General features: G+C 61.2%; 1 protein-coding gene across 2 annotated transcripts; it reads left to right on the forward strand.

Moving 5' to 3' along the window:
* The first annotated feature begins 5,997 nt into the window (after nt 1–5,997).
* Nucleotides 5,998–16,528, forward strand: PSENEN (presenilin enhancer, gamma-secretase subunit). Of its 2 annotated transcripts, XM_038382910.2 has the most exons (5): nt 5,998–6,325; nt 13,856–14,230; nt 15,001–15,084; nt 15,673–15,777; nt 16,185–16,528. In XM_038382910.2, the coding sequence occupies exons 3-5, from the start codon at nt 15,024–15,026 to the stop codon at nt 16,322–16,324; spliced, it is 306 nt and encodes a 101-aa protein (XP_038238838.1). In that variant the 5' UTR covers nt 5,998–6,325; nt 13,856–14,230; nt 15,001–15,023; the 3' UTR covers nt 16,325–16,528. The 2 variants fall into 2 exon arrangements, with proteins under 2 accessions (XP_038238838.1, XP_043357942.1); XM_043502007.1 differs by lacking the exons at nt 5,998–6,325; nt 13,856–14,230 and having other exon boundaries at nt 14,919–15,084.
* Nucleotides 16,529–16,688: the final 160 nt, after the last annotated feature.

Below are 16,688 nucleotides of genomic sequence, written 5' to 3' on the forward strand. Positions count from 1 at the left end.
TTTCAGACCGGATTTGGCCTGGGGCTATGACCCCTCCGCCCCCAAGTCTCCTCAACCAGCCCCTCTGGGAAAACCCTAAGCACCCCCTGGAGTACCCCTCCCTGCCCTGCCAGCAAGGGGGTTTCTAGCCACAGCTGCTTCAAGGGAGGTGGCTGCAGAGCCATTGCTATGGTGATGACGACCCCCCTGCTCCTGCACGGCCCCCATCCCACCCTGCTGTCATGGGACTAGGGCCATCAGAGGGTCCTGGGCAGCCACACAGAGGAGGAGTCAGGGGCTGGATGAGAGACTGAGCAGCAAACTCCAAACTGGGGGGCTCAGCAGGGGGCGCTGGGCTGCAGGGAGCAGGGTGGGGGCTCAGCAGGGGGCGCTGGGCTGCAGGGAGTGGGGCAGGGGCTCAGCAGGGGGCATTGGGATGCAGGGGGCGCTGGGCTGCAGGGAGGGGGCGGGGGCTCAGCAGGGGGGGCTGGGCTGCAGGGGGCGGGGCGGGGGCTCAGCAGGGGGTGCTGGGTGCAGGGGGCGGGGCAGGGGCTCAGCAGGGGGCGCTGGGCTGCAGGGGGCGGGGTGGGGGCTCAGCAGGGGGCGCTGGGCTGCAGGGGGCTGGGGCTCAGCAGGGGGCGCTGGGCTGCAGGGAGGGGGCGGGGGCTCAGCAGGGGGCGCTGGGCTGCAGGGAGCAGGGCGGGGGCTCAGCAAGGGGCGCTGGGCTGCAGGGGGCGGGAGCTCAGCAGGGGGCGCTGGGCTGCAGGGGGCGGGGCGGGGGCTCAGCAGGGGGCGCTGGGCTGCAGGGGGCTGGGGCTCAGCAGGGGGCGGGGCGGGGGCTCAGCAGGGGGCGCTGGGCTGCAGGGGGCGGGGCGGGGGCTCAGCAGGGGGCGCTGGGCTGCAGGGAGCGGGGCGGGGGCTCAGCAAGGGGCGCTGGGCTGCAGGGGGCGGGGGCTCAGCAGGGGGCACTGGGCTGCAGGGAGGGGGGCGGGGGCTCAGCAGGGGGTGCTGGGTGCAGGGGGCGGGGCGGGGGCTCAGCAGGGGGCGCTGGGCTGCAGGGAGGGGGCGGGGGCTCAGCAGGGGGCAGAGCAGGGGCTCAGCAGGGGGCACTGGGCTGCAGGGGGTGGGGCGGGGGCTCAGCAGGGGGCGCTGGGCTGCAGGGAGGGGGCGAGGGCTCAGCAGGGGGCGGGGCAGGCTGTGAATAGCGGTCGCTCTCCTCACACAGTCAGTGCCAATACTGCACTACAGCACTAGGGGGCGCTTTGCTCCCACATCTGCACCCAAGACCCTTTTCCCCAGGGATCCCACTGTCCCAGCTCAGGGGATTTCAACCTTTTTTCATTTGTGGATCCCTAAAAAATTCTGATCTGTCCCCAGGATGTGTGTGGGGGCGGTATGGCTGGCTTAGGAGAACTGGGAAAGGGGCATGAGGTCTTTCCCCTCTAGGGGGCACCGGCCCCATCTTGCTGGGGTGGGGGGAGGTGGCTGGCACAAGTGGGGGGCAGAGCTTGGTTACCAAGGGGAGGAAGGGTGGCTGCGTGCTGCTCCCTCCAGCAGGGGGGTCTGAGATTCAAGTGGCAGCAGGTCAGCAAAACAATTCTCGTGGGGTTTCATTTCCTGGAAATGGGCCCTCTGCCTGGGCGATGATTCAGCCTGTCAGTGACGCCCAGTGGGGCTGAGCACCGGAGCGGGGGCAGGAAATGCTGCCTGGGCCTTGGTGATGACAGTGCCTGGCCTCACCAGCTCCTGGAAATGCCCCATCCGCTGTCACTCACCTAACGGCACGGGAACCAAGCGCAGCATGTCAGCAGACGCATGGGGGCTGCGGGTCGGGAGTGAGGGGCAACGGCAGAGCTCGGGGGGCAAGACTGGGCTAGCAGGGGGCTGCGGGTCGGGAGTGAGGGGCACCGGCAGAGCTCGGGGGGCAAGACTGGGCTAGCAGGGGGCTGCGGGTCGGGAGTGAGGGGCACCGGCAGAGCTCGGGGGGCAAGACTGGGCTAGCAGGGGGTTGCGGGTCGGGAGTGAGGGGCACCGGCAGAGCTCGGGGGGCAAGACTGGGCTAGCAGGGGGTTGCGGGTCGGGAGTGAGGGGCACCGGCAGAGCTCGGGGGCAAGACTGGGCTAGCAGGGGGCTGCGGGTCGGGAGTGAGGGGCACCGGCAGAGCTCGGGGGGCAAGACTGGGCTAGCAGGGGGCTGCGGGTCGGGAGTGAGGGGCACCGGCAGAGCTCGGGGGGCAAGACTGGGCTAGCAGGGGGCTGCGGGTCGGGAGTGAGGGGCACCGGCAGAGCTCGGGGGGCAAGACTGGGCTAGCAGGGGGCTGCGGGTCGGGAGTGAGGGGCACCGGCAGAGCTCGGGGGGGCAAGACTGGGCTAGCAGGGGGCTGCGGGTCGGGAGTGAGGGGCACCGGCAGAGCTCGGGGGGCAAGACTGGGCTAGCAGGGGGCTGCGGGTCGGGAGTGAGGGGCACCGGCAGAGCTCGGGGGGCAAGACTGGGCTAGCAGGGGGCTGCGGGTCGGGAGTGAGGGGCACCGGCAGAGCTCGGGGGGCAAGACTGGGCTAGCAGGGGGCTGCGGGTCGGGAGTGAGGGGCACCGGCAGAGCTCGGGGGGCAAGACTGGGCTAGCAGGGGGCTGCGGGTCGGGAGTGAGGGGCACCGGCAGAGCTCGGGGGGCAAGACTGGGCTAGCAGGGGGCTGCGGGTCGGGAGTGAGGGGCACCGGCAGAGCTCGGGGGGCAAGACTGGGCTAGCAGGGGGCTGCGGGTCGGGAGTGAGGGGCACCGGCAGAGCTCGGGGGGCAAGACTGGGCTAGCAGGGGGCTGCGGGTCGGGAGTGAGGGGCACCGGCAGAGCTCGGGGGGCAAGACTGGGCTAGCAGGGGGCTGCGGGTCGGGAGTGAGGGGCACCGGCAGAGCTCGGGGGGCAAGACTGGGCTAGCAGGGGGCTGCGGGTCGGGAGTGAGGGGCACCGGCAGAGCTCGGGGGGCAAGACTGGGCTAGCAGGGGGCTGCGGGTCGGGAGTGAGGGGCACCGGCAGAGCTCGGGGGGCAAGACTGGGCTAGCAGGGGGCTGCGGGTCGGGAGTGAGGGGCACCGGCCGCCCTGCGGGATGAAACACTCGCTCCCTTGGGACAGGGCTGATCCTGGGGCGCTGGAGCTCTGGCTCCCCCTTGTGGACACTCTTGGGAACCACAACCGGCTCCAGCTGCCCCGTTCAATCCACCCACCCAGGTGCAGACTCAGAGCCTAGCCAGGCCCAGCAGAGCCCCTGCCCAGCACAGAGCCCCATCCCCGGGGGCCTGGCTGTAGTCTGTGCTCCTCCCACCAACCAGCCGGGCTGGCCCCTCCAGCACGTTCCCGCCACCAGCTAAATGTCCGCCCGGTGCCTGTTTGTACCTGGCAGGTACCAGCCCGTGTTTTCTTGCCAGCTTTTCCCCCTGAGCCCTCGTTGCCTGGTTCGTGACCCTCCTCCTTTGGGGGAGCAAAGCCAAGTTTGCTCGTGCCGCCGAGCACGGTTCTTCCATCCCTGGATCCCTTCTGGGCCTGGCCCTGCACCCGCCCCTGATCTTTTGCTTTAATCTCCTTCTGCAGCATGCTGGGGCCGGTGCCTCGTCCCCAAGGAATCCTCCCCAAGGAATCCTGCTCCCATCTCCCCTCCTCCCCCCCACCTGCTGAGTCTCAACCATTTCCCGGCCCTAAAGCCATTTGCCCCCAGATGTGGGAGCTGCCCTTGATATTGGTGTCATAGACACACAGGACTCATGCTCTCTCTCGGCTCCATACGGTCCCTGGGGGAAACCCCCCGTCAGTGTGACAGCCCTTCTCAGGGGTCCACTCTTGGGCTTAAGGCGTAGGCCCCTTTGCCTCCTGGAACTGCACCCCTCTGAGCCCTCAGCACATCTCTCACTGTGGGCCCCCACAGGGAGTCCACTCGCTCTGGACCCCCGGGGCCTCCACTCCCAGAGAGCAAAGCAACCCTGGTCTCTAGCCTGCAGTGACTCTCAGCCAGCGTCACATAGGAGGTCTGCCTGCTCTCTCCTCCTAGCCCCTGCTTTCTCCTCCCCGCTGGGCATCTGATATCACTGTCCCCCAAGTCCCGCCTCTGTCCTTTGTCTTCTCTCCCAGGTAAACAGATTGCCTCAGCCTCTTCTCCTCTCAGCCTCTCCTCTCGTCTCCTCCGTCCTTTGCTCCCCTGTGGTTGGAACCGGCTGCTCAGGCCACCGGGATCCTCTCTCCGCAGCCCATTGTCCTCCCACTGGCCAGAACCCACTGTGACTCCCGAGCTGAGCCTCCCGGTCACCAGTCTCTGGGGTGTCCATCCTCCAGGCCGTTTGCTGGTCCTCTGTAACCAGAAACTCCCTCCCCCATCACCTTGTTAAACTAAAAAGAAAAGGAGTACTTGTGGCACCTTAGAGACTAACAAATTTATTAGAGCATAAGCTTTCGTGAGCTACAGCTCACTTCATTGGATGCGTGAGCTGTAGCTCACGAAAGCTTATGCTCTAATAAATTTGTTAGTCTCTAAGGTGCCACAAGTACTCCTTTTCTTTTTGCGAATACAGACTAACACGGCTGCTACTCTGAAACTTGTTAAACTAGTAACACCCAGGGAAACCGAGTCCCACCCCCTCTGCATACAAACCACTGAAAACAATAAGAAACACGCCTGCTTCGTCATGCTTGGCCAGCCCCCGCCAGGGGACCAGAGGCCATTCCCGGTGCTGCCCAGCAGTGCCCAGTACATTTCCATGCCCCAAGCTGCTTGAGCACCACCATTCCCTGTAGGGCTGCAGCTGTGAGACTGCCCTGTGGTTCCTGCTGCCAGCCCCTGGGTTTTTGTCTCTCAGGCTCTGGCAGCAGGGGCAGGGTCTACCTGGACCGTGACTGCAGACTGTCAATAACTCTAAGCGCAGTGGGCAAGGACAGGACGGAAGTGAATCTTGTGCCAATGTCTCAGAAGGGTAAATGGGACCCTGGGGTAATTCTAGACCAGCCAGTCTGACACTGATCCCAGCAAAGTAATAGGATGGCCAACAAAGGCTCCAGCGCTAAGGGGATGACGAAATGAATCTCACCAAGCTTTCTGGATACCTTCTTTGCCGAGTTTGGCCGACAAAGACCAGAGTGCTGAGGTGCGGGAACTTTAACAGGCCTTCGCCTTGGTGCCACACGGCATTTTGAATGAGAAGCCAGAACGATGCATAATTAACGTGGTTTACAGTAAATGGATTAGAAACAGGTGGATGTATGTCAAGGTAAAACTGTAACCAGAGAATCATCACTGAGTAGGTGCGTTTCCAGCAGGTCCTGTGGGGAGCAGTTCTGGGCCCTGCTATGTCACATCTTTAGCAGTGACCTGGACAGTTCGCAACTGACACAAATTTGGGGGAGTGGGAAATACTGAAGAGGGCAGCCAGACGCAGACTCACCAGCGGCGCCTCCGGCTGCTCATCTTGGGGAATTAGCATTCCAGCCTCTGGAGCACCCTCTTCAGGGTGGTGTCTCACCTTGCTGCTGGCTCCCATGTCCCTCCCAGGACCCCAGGACCCCTTTCACTGGGTGCTACCCCCTGGCAGTATACCACAGTTCTGGGTCTCCCCCTTCCAGGGGAACCCCCCACCCACTATCCCTACCTTGCCTCAGTCATAGGCTCCAGTCAGTCACCAGCTAGCCCCTGCACCCTGGGGCAGACTGCAGTATGAGCCACACAGGCAAGGGGATTTGGACCTGCTGACTCTGCCTACCCATGGCTGCCCCTGCAACCCCCATACCTAATAGGCCTTACTAAGCCCTCAGCCTAGGGCTTTCCTAGGCCAGAGCTCCCAGGCTCTAAAGTGGGTGTCCAGCTTGGCACCTTACAACCAGACCCTTCTCTCTCAGCAGGCAGAGAGAGAGTCTCCCTGGGCTTCTGGCTCACAGCCTTTATCGAGCCAGCTGGGCCCTGATTGGGGTGTGGCACCCAGCTGAGGCTGCTTCCCCGATCAGCCCCACGGCCTTCTACAACAGCCCTCGCCCAGGACTGTTCTAAACCTCTCTGGGCCTGAGTAGGTGTCCTCCCTGCTCTAGGAGGGAGGATCAGTCTGCCCTGCTGGCTGGAGCTCTCTGTCTCCCTCCCTGGAGAACCGCTGCTGGCTAAGACCCCTTCTGGGAGCTGCTGCTGCTACCGCTGTGGGGAAGGGGGGGGGCTTTGCTGGCCTGCCCCATTCCCACCCCTCTAGAGGAAGAAGCGAGGACCCCACCACCACCGTTGTCACCTCTTCTGCCTGGGTCCTTACCTGGCTGCTTCTTTGCCCACCACCATCCAGCACTGTTTCCAGCAGCGAGCAAGGACTGGAGTGAGCCCCACAAGCACTGGTGGGTGCACTCCCCCCTCTTTTGTTTGGATTTGGCCCCCCTCCCTCAGTTGCATTTGGGTGCGGGGCCTCCCCATTACTCTCCAGCCCAGTTTTTTCCTCCCTCCTGTGGCTCCCTGGAAGATTTTTCCCTGGTTGTTTGCCTGTCCCACCTTGACCCCATCCTAGGTTTTTGGGTTTGTTAGTGTGCCTGCCCCATCCCAACTCTTGCAAGTTTGTTACTTTCCCTGCCCTGCCCTTCCCCAGGAGTTTGGTTCCCCTCTCCTTGTGCTCTACTTGCCCCGTCCTCAGTTGTTTGCTGTTTCCCCTGATTCCTGCTGACCCCTGCCTCACCCAACCCGCAGTTTGGTGTGCCCACGTCCCCTTTTGAAGCGCTTGTGCCCCCCCCCTTTTAAATTGTTTATCCTGATCACTGCACCTCCCTTGATGCAATTGAACTCCTTCCCCATTCGAGTGCAGCTGGAGGAGCCGGCGCCCCCCCTCCCGTGCCCGTGATTGTCCCCCTCTCCTTTGTTGTCCCCATGTCCTTCTGTTGTTAGCACCCTCCTCCCTTGCCTGCAGCCTAGCGGGGAGGAGTTGCTTCTTCCCTTTCCCCGGTGCCCCCTCTACTGTTCCTCCCCCCCCCCGCCCACTCTGGTGCCCTCCTTCCTGTATACAGTCTAGCAGGGAGGAGTGGTTGGCCCTGTCCCACCTTCCCTATTCCCAATACCCTGTTTGCTGGATGCTCCTCCCCTGCCTGCTGTCTAGTGGGGAAGAGCAGTTGTCCATTGTCCCACACCTGATTTAGGGCCTCCTCCTGCCTCTTTCCACTATGGAGGAGGACCCTGCCCCTGGCCCCACCCCTGTTCCTGCTCCTGCCCCTACTGCTCCTATAGTTTCCCCTTTGCCACCACCCTCGCCCACCCCAGTGGCTACCCTCTCGGCCACCACTAGCCTAGACTCCGCCGCTGCCATGGTTGCCCCTTCCACTGGCAAAAAGGGCCAGGGAAATAAAAAGGGCAAAGTCCCTGCCCGGAAAACAAAACCTCCTGCTGGCGGGGCTGCCCTCCCTGCCGCGGCCCCGACATCTGCCATGGCCCCTTCCTCCCCAGCCGTTCCCACCACCAGCTCTGGGGGCGCTCCATCCCTAGCCCCCAGAGTGTATGCCCAGGTGGCCACTGCCCCCCCCCGCATGCCACCACGCCATCTGCCCTGATTGCCGACTCCAGTACTATTCCTGGTGGCCGGGGCCCCTTCCCCTCCATGCCGTCTGCTGCCTCCTGGTGTCCACCTTGCCCCACGCTGAAACGTACATGCGGGCGCTGGCGAGGGTGGTGGGGCCCATGTCCATCGTGGCAGCCTCCAAGATGTATGGTAAGGTTGTGTCCTTCCTAGCGTCGGAGGCCGCCGCTCAGGAGGCGGTGGAGAAGGGCATGGCGGTGGGGGGCGTGTTCATTCCCCTAGAACCCCTGGAGGACTTGGGCGTACGGGTGGTATTGACCTCTGTCCCGCCCTTCCTGCCCAACGTTGCCTTGTTGCCTGCCCTCTCCACCCTGGGGAAACCTATCTCCATCATCAGCCCTCTCCCGCTGGGCTGCAAGGACCCCGCCCTCTGCCACGTTCTGTCCTTTCACCGGCAGGTGCAGATTCAAGTGCCACCGGTGACACATGGCGGGGTGGCGCTCGAGGAGTCCTTCTTGGTGCCCTATCAGGAGGCCCATTAGTGGGTTCATTATTCAACAGGGGAGAACCGGTGCTTTCTCCGCCGGGCGACGGGGCACATCCAGAGGGACTGTCCCCTGGTCTGGCCTGGAGGAGCGTTTGGGACCCCCGAGACCTGGGAGGGCGCTGGCCCTGTCACCGCCGGCATCCCTGGCAGCCTGGCTGCCACTGCCGCTGTCCCTCCTCCCATGGAGGAGAGGGCGGCAAGACCTCTGCCAGCTGAGGGAGAGGGCCCGCCTCAGGGGGAGGTTTCCCTTCCTCCCGTTGTCCCGCCTTTGCCACCCCGAGCCCCAAAACGATCGCCCTGGCCCTGCCGCTGCTGACTGGCCCTCCACCTGCTCTTCGGAGGGCTGGGTGCTCATCCAGGGGAAGCGTGGCGCCTGTAAATCGTGGGCTCGATCCCTCCCCTCTGACGAAGAGGGAGAGGAGGCCCCCCGAAAAATGCTGCGGGGGGCTGACGCTGTTACATCTTCTGCTGCGCCCCCAGATGGAGCCCAGCAGGAGACGCCGGCCATGGCAACAGACGGAGGTGTCACCGCCCCCATTGTTAATTCTCCTCCTGAGGAGGCCTCTGTAGGAGTTCCTCCAGCCCCTTTGCTATCTATGCCCCCTGCTGCTGTCAATACTGGGGCTATTACTGCCCCAGTTCCTGGAGGAGAGGACTCTGGGGCCGCGGGGACTGAATTTACTTCCATATTCGAGGAGATTGAGACCTTGGGTCTGACCCTGGTCACCCAGGGGTACGATGACACACCCCCACCCCCCGCCAGCCTTGATCTGGGCAGCAGCTCCATTCCACCGCTCCCTCTCCCTGCCCCTCACTCCCAACTGTAGCCTCTGCTCTGGACCTGGGGGCTCCCCTGGCTCTCCCTATTTGCCCGGCCGCGGATGGCACCTCACCTGAGGCTACCGAGCCCCTAGAGGCGACAGCCGATGCCAAGCAGTCGGGTCCCAAGCCGCTGGGTGTGCCCTCTACACCTGGATGGAGCGGTTGGCTTCCCCTCCAGAGGGGGGCCCCACTGAAGTTTCCGTAGTGCCTGACACCGTGGCTGCGGGTGACGTGTTTCTCACAGCTCCCATGCCCAGCGTCAATGAAGGCCCGTCTCTAACCCCTGTCCCATTGTCCCCCACTCCTAGCCGAGAGGAGCCGCACCCCGATAGCCTGACTGCCAGGGACAGTGACCCCATCAGTGTCCTCGCTCCTGTTCTTAACCCTGCTCCTGGCCCCTCTCCTGCCCTGGTCCCAATATTAGCCCTTGTCCCTGCTCCCATCCCTACTTCTGTCCTCATCCCTGGCCCCGCCCCGATCCTATTTCTGTCCCCAATGAGTCACTCGCCCCCTTCCCTGCCCCCACCCATGTTATTGCTGCCCCCGAGGTTGTCTCGTTTCCTCTGTCTACGGACAATTCTCAGGGGACGGTTTTTGTGTCCTCTCTTCCCAACATCATGGGGGCTACACTATTCCGTCTGGGGGGGCCCCCCCCGCCTGTGCCGAGGATGGGGACGGGCTGCTCGGCGCAACTGGGCCAGGGTTCCACTCCATGCCTGCCCGTCTCTGCAGGCCGCGAAGATCTTTAGGCGCCTCACCGGAGGACAGCAGTGGGTTGGCTGCCGCGTCCCCCTCTGTGCTGAGGGAAGAGCTGCGCCATTTCCTGCTGGACCCTCGTGGTTCAAAGGGCAAGGTGCAGCTCGCCCTCCAGCGCTGGGGAGACTTCCATCGCGTCCTCCGGTGAAGGGCCTTCTCGGGGAGGGGAGAGGGACCAGGAGGCATGGCCTCCTGGCCTACCGGCGGGCCCATAAGTTCCGCGACTCCCTGATGACCTTTGGGGTCGAACATGGGTTGTTGCGGGGCCCACTAGAGGCCATCAATTCCCCTGCCTGTGAGGATTCGCCCCAGCCCTCCCTATGAAGGATCACCATCTTTGCTACGTTGAACACCAGGGGCTGTAGCGTGGGTCTTTGCAGGAGCCAGGTGCTCTCCTTGCTTCTGGATGGGGGTTGATCTTCCTGCAGGAGACCCACACGGCTCCAGCTGTCAAGGCTAGCTGGCGGCTGGAGTGGAGGGACGAGGTTTACTTTAGCCACCTCGGCGCCCATTCGGCTGGGGTGGCGACCCTGTTCTCCCCCTGAGCTACAGCCCAAGGTGCTGGGGGTAGCCGAGGTTGTGCCGGGTCGCCTGTTGCATGTCCGGGTCTGCATGGAGGGGCTGAGATTAAACCTGGTCAATGTTTACGTCCCGAACGTGGGCCCGGAACGTGTGCGTTTCTATCAACAGGCGTCAGTCTTCCTCGGCACTCTGGATCCTCACGAGTGCCTGGTCCTGGGCGGGGACTTCAACACCACCCTCGAGGAGTGGGACCACTCAGGAGTAGACATCCCAGGCAGCCGCGGGTGTCCTCAGGGAGATCGTGGATCATCACTTCCTGGTGGACATCTGGCGCGACCACCACCTGGACGACAATGTTACCTTTACTTATGTCCGGGTGGAGGGGGATCGGTCGCTCTGCTCTCGGTTGGACCGCATTTATATTTCGCTCCTGACCGCCAGCAGCTTCATTGTCCCCACTGACATTGAAACCGTTGTGATAAAGTATCTCCTGAAATGTTCAATCCCACATGTCCCAGTGACAGAAATACGTCCTCACTGGGCTGGGGAACAGGGCTGGCTGTCTCGTCAGCTTGGCAAGAATCCCTCACGCAAGTGATGGAAGACCTGCTTGGAGCCTGGAATTTACTGCTCGAGTGACAACCTATGACTGATGCAGGCACATGGAACGGCAATGCCAGTTTCCTGCTCTAACTGCCAAGCCTCCGCTAGCTCCAAGCCTTGCCCATCAGTGGCTGCCTGCCTGAGCGCACGTGGAAGCCGAAGCATGGCTGTGTCAGGGGTTTTTGGTGCCCTCCCTCTTTTTCTTCACAGGCCTCGCAAACGGGATGTAAGAAGTCAGATGGCTCTGCCCTTCAGCAGTTATGTGGTAATTCACGCCAGCAAAACAAACACTTGTTCTGTGGTCAAAGGCAGCCGCCTTTGTTCTCTGTTCGTTGATCTCAAAGGCAATTGCAGAGTCTCTTTTTAGGGAGCATTTCTGGACAAAACCACGCAGCATCTCCAGGCCATCGGTGTCACAGAACCAGATTGTCTAGTAGGGAAGACACTGGTGTCTTTTTCTGGGATCACTGCACTCACCACACGTGCTCCATCAGTTGCAGATGTGCTTGCTTTCTGTAACCAGTGGATTTTGCCTTTGTCAGGGGGTTGGGCACAGCAATTTCTATGCCACACAACTGGTACTGTCTGTTCTGAATGAAAGATGGACTCCGTTCTGTCAATGGTCTCGCTGCATTTGACATCCTGCAGTTTCTTTCTACTGGCTGTTGCCTCCTTATTCTATGCAATCACACACATCTTCTTTACTCAAGAAATAAAATAATGCAGCGAGTGCAGGAAACTGGCACAGATCTCTTGAGATTTACAACTGGTTCCATGGTTTACCTTCAACTGGACCCAATCTGAGTGGCATAAACCACCACCTCATCTAACTCCATCCCCATCACATCTACGTTAATTCTAGTCTAACTACAAAGCCTCGTGTACAATAAAACAAACACTAAGCATGTGAGAAAATGATTTCACATATTACAGGAAAAAACTTTTTTCTGTGTCATGATTAACGTAGTTCGAGTGTTCCACGAGGCAGATGACTAAACACTGTGAGAAGTTGCAATCAGGGTGCAGTAGATGTTAAGACCATGGTGCATGTCCTCTCATTTCTGGTCTGAATAGACTGAACAGGAGTTTTGCCAAACCCTTTGATTTTGCTGACAAGTCCCCACACACACAGTTGACAAATCAGCCATTGCTGGTGAATGTTGGTGACTATATTTATATGCATGGGCCTAAACACCAAACATTTGTCTTGATAACAGCCGGGTTTAAAACCAGGAGGGTCAAATGATGTTGGAAAAAATTACCACCAAACTTTTAACACAAACTACTTCTGGGGCCCATTTTCCCCCCCTGCACACTCTTGTAATAATCAGACCCCTTAGAGAGGTCAATTCTGCAGTTTCTGTCTAGTCTATCCGTGGTTAAAATAGTTCAGGGTGAAGTTTGGTTCTCCAGCAAAGGGTTGAGCCAAAGAGTTTGACAGGCGCTTGGGGCTCTCTTGCAAACCAGCGGGGCTCTTATGTCCGCAGTGGGGTGACTCAAGGTGACATGCTTTGGCCATTGAACTTGAACAGCACTTGCACAGCATGAGTTTGAGCCTGGCCCTGTGCAGTGTCCAGAGAACGTGTCTTGGGTGTGTGTATCCCTTGCATTCTGCAGGAGTGCCTTCAGGAAGCTTTGCCCTTTGACCCGAGTTTCTGGAGTAAAAGGCGATATTTCAATAGCTCCAAAATCCACTTTGGACCCTGATTCTGCTTCACAAACACTGACTAAGAAGAAAAGGAGTACTTGTGGCACCTTAGAGACTAACAAATTTATTAGAGCATAAGCTTTCGTGAGCTACAGCTCACTTCATCGGATGCATTTGGTGGAAAAAACAGAGGAGAGATTTATATACACACACAGAGAACATGAAACAATGGGTTTATCATACACACTGAAAGGAGAGTGATCACTTAAGATAAGCCATCACCAGCAGCAGGGGGGGGAAAGGAGGAAAACCTTTCTTGGTGACAAGCAAGGTAGGCTAATTCCAGCAGTTAACAAGAATATCAGAGGAACAGTGGGGGGTGGAGTGGGAGGGAAAAATACCATGGGGAAATAGTTTTACTTTGTGTAATGACCCATCCACTTCCAGTCTTTATTCAAGCCTAAGTTAATTGTATCCAGTTTGCAAATTAATTCCAATTCAGCAGTCTCTCCTTGGAGTCTGTTTTTGAAGTTTTTTTTGTTGAAGAATTGCCACTTTTAGGTCTGTAATCAAGTGACCAAAGAGATTGAAGTGTTCTCCGATGGGTTCTTGAATGTTATAATTCTTGACGTCTGATTTGTGTCCATTCATTCTTTTATGTAGAGACTGTCCAGTTTGACCAATGTACATGGCAGAGGGGCATTGCTGGCACATGATGGCATATATCACATTGGTAGATGTGCAGGTGAATGAGCCTCTGATAGTGTGGTTGATGTGATTAGGCCCTATGATGGTATCCCCTGAATAGATATGTGGACAGAGTTGGCAACGGGCTTTGTTGCAAGGATAGGTTCCTGGGTTGGTGGTTCTGTTGTGTGGTGTGTGGTTGCTGGTGAGTATTTGCTTCAGATTGGGGGGCTGTCTGTAAGCAAGGACTGGTCTGTCTCCCAAGATCTGTGAGAGCGATGGGTCGTCCTTCAGGATAGGTTGTAGATCCTCGATGATGCGTTGGAGAGGTTTTAGTTGGGGGCTGAAGGTGATGGCTAGTGGCGTTCTGTTATTTTCTTTGTTGGGCCTGTCCTGTAGTAGGTGACTTCTGGGTACTCTTCTGGCTCTGTCAATCTGTTTCTTCACTTCAGCAGGTGGGTATTGTAGTAATTCAGGAATTCTCTGATATTCTTGTTAACTGCTGGAATTAGCCTACCTTGCTTGTCACCATGAAAGGTTTTCGTCCTTCCCCCCCGCCCCCCCCCCCCGCTGCTGGTGATGGCTTATCTTAAGTGATCACTCTCCTTACAGTGTGTATGATAAACCCATTGTTTCATGTTCTCTGTGTGTGTATATAAATCTCTCCTCTGTTTTTTCCACCAAATGCATCCGATGAAATGAGCTGTAGCTCACGAAAGCTTATGCTCTAATAAGTTTGTTAGTCTCTAAGGTGCCACAAGTCCTCCTTTTCTTTCTGCTCCCAGCTGAGGTGCAGGTGACCTCTAACGCCTTGCCAGCCTTGACCCTCGCCCCAGGGCACGCTGGGAGTTGTAGTCCCCACCCACAGTAGGCGAAAACCGGTCCTGCCCGGGATCCCCGCCTGGCACCCTCCTGAGCCTCGCGCTCTTGGGGACCGACGAGCCCAGAGGGACAGCGGGGAGCGCGCCCCGCTCAGTCCCGCCAGAGAACGAGACCAGAGCGCCCAGAATGCATCGCGGCAGGATGGCGGCTCGCCCATTGTATTGTGAAGGAGGACTACGGCCCCCAACATGCACCGCGGGCCGGAACCGATCCCGGGACTACAACTCCCGGCATGCAGCGAGGCAGGCGTCTGCGCTAGGCCAAGCTCAGGGAGTCGAGTAAGTGCTTCGATGGGGGCAGACGGGCCCCCTGCCCCCAGTGCGGGGCTCTTCACAGGGGGGCGCTCTGGGCTCCCCGTCCCCAGCGCGGGGGGTGGGGGGCTGCGCGGGGGGGGCTCCCCGTCCCCAGTGCGGGGGGTGGGGGCTGCGCGGGGGCTCCCCGTCCCCAGTGCGGGGGGGGGGCTCTCTGGGCTCCCCGTCCCCAGTGCAGGGGGGGCTCCCCGTCCCCAGCGTGGGGGGTGGGGGGCTGCGCGGGGGGGGCTCCCCGTCCCCAGCGCGGGGGGGGCTCCCCGTCCCCAGCGTGGGGGATGGGGGGCTGCGCGGGGGGGGCTCCCCGTCCCCAGTGCGGGGAGGGGGAGGGGCTCCCCGGGCTCCCCGTCCCCAGTGTGGGGGGTGGGGGGCTGCGCGGGGGCTCCCCGTCCCCAGTGCGGGGGGGGGGCTCTCTGGGCTCCCCGTCCCCAGTGCAGGGGGGGCTCCCCGTCCCCAGCGTGGGGGGTGGGGGGCTGCGCGGGGGCTCCCCGTCCCCAGTGCGGGGGGGGGCTCTCTGGGCTCCCCGTCCCCAGTGCAGGGGGGGCTCCCCGTCCCCAGCGTGGGGGGTGGGGGGCTGCGCGGGGGCTCCCCGTCCCCAGTGCGGGGAGGGGGAGGGGCTCCCCGGGCTCCCCGTCCCCAGTGTGGGGGGTGGGGGGCTGCGCGGGGGTGGCTCTCTGGGCTCTTCAGTGGGGCGAGGGGTGTGTGGACGCCTAGGCTGACCCCATTGCTCCTCCCCCCAGCTGTCCGTGGGGCCGGGGCTGGCATGAACCTAGAGCGGGTCTCCAACGAGGAGAAGCTCAACCTGTGCCGGAAATACTACCTGGGTGAGTCCAGGGGGCCCCGGCATGGGGCGGTGGGCAAGGCCCACGACACCAGGTTGCAGGGGGAGATGGTGCGTGGGGGCCCCCGTAGTTGGGGTACTGGGTTGGGGAGTGGTGGGGGGAAGGAGGAGGAGGAGAGGGGGCACCAGGCAGGGAGGGTGGGGAGGAGAGAGGGCATGGTGGGTGCCCAGGTACTGGGATGGGGGGTGGAGTAGGGGGTACTGGGCAGGCAGGGTGGGAGGAGAGGGGGCGTGGTGGTTGCGCAGGTGCTGGGATGTGGGGGAGAGGAGGGCAGGCAGGGTGGGGAGGAGAGGTGATGTGGCAAATGCCCGAGTGCTGGAGTGGGGATTGTAGGTTGGGGAGCAGGGTTGGGGGGTAGGGAGTAGAGGAGCAGCGGGTGTAGATAGCAGCCACCCAGTGGGCCATGTTTTTCTGCCAGCCTTGGGGCTGCCTGCCATGTGACCCCTATGCTGGTGCCTGGAGTGCTGTGAGCTCCTAGTGGCAGTGCCCTGACTGGCAGCCTACCACAGCAGGATGGGGTGGGGGTCAACTTCCTCTGGGGCCTGACCCTCTCTGCTGCCCTCTCCCCAGGTGGCTTTGCCCTTCTGCCCTTTCTCTGGCTGGTCAACGTGCTGTGGTTCTGCCATGAGGCCTTCCTGGCACCCGCCTACACCGAGCAGCCGCAGATCAAGAGTTGTGAGTGGGACAGAGCCTGCTGAGGGGTGTGGGGGGCTGGGCACAGAGCTGCAGTGGGCTGGGGTGGGTATGGCTCTGTGATGGGAGCAGTGCCAAGGGCATCAGGGGCAGGGAAAGAGTAGTGGGAGCTGAGCTTGGGGGCAGGCACCAGGGGCATGACAGGTGGTTCCTGGGAGGGCAGGAGGGGTATTGGGTGTAGACCATGAGGGTAAGAGGGGGGCATTGGTGGTGCAGTTAGCAGGCATGGAAGATAGTGCCCAGTTGACTGGGAGAGGGTATTGGGAGCTGAGCTAAGGAACAGGGCCCTGGGGGGCCATTGGGGCAGGACCCTGGGGGCAGGAGGGAGCGGCCATCAGGGCAGGACCTACGTGTGGCGGGCACCGCACTCAACCCTCCTTCTCTTTCAGATGTCCAGCGCTCGGCCGTGGGGCTGCTGTTCTGGGTGATCATGCTGACCACATGGGTCACCATCTTCCAGACACACCGGGCCCGGTGGGGCGAGTTGGGCGACTACCTGTCCTTCACCATCCCACTGGGCATCCCCTGATGGCGCCCGGCGTGCTCAGAGGACATCCAAGAGGCCCCCTCCAGCTGGGACCAGCAGGGGTCACATCCCTGCCCCTCCTGCTAGAGCTGCTGTTCCTGGCTGGGGGTGCTGGTCCTCCGTGTACCCAGTTCTGCCCTGTGATCCCACCTGGGCTGTGCCCCCCACTCCAGGAGAATCAATAAAGCTGAGGCCCGTTTCACCCTGTCCCACTGGCTCTGCAGCTGTGTGGGGGGTGAGTTCCTGGGGGAGAGGTGTGTAGGGGCCCAGAGAGGCAGCGGGACAAGGAAGGACACTTCAGTGATTCAAGCCAGCTGAAGTAGGGGGGAGAGTAGCATGTGAGGAAAGGGGGCACCCCCAACACGAT

This window comes from Dermochelys coriacea, chromosome 24, assembly GCF_009764565.3.
Source record: "Dermochelys coriacea isolate rDerCor1 chromosome 24, rDerCor1.pri.v4, whole genome shotgun sequence".
NCBI lineage: Eukaryota > Metazoa > Chordata > Testudines > Dermochelyidae > Dermochelys > Dermochelys coriacea.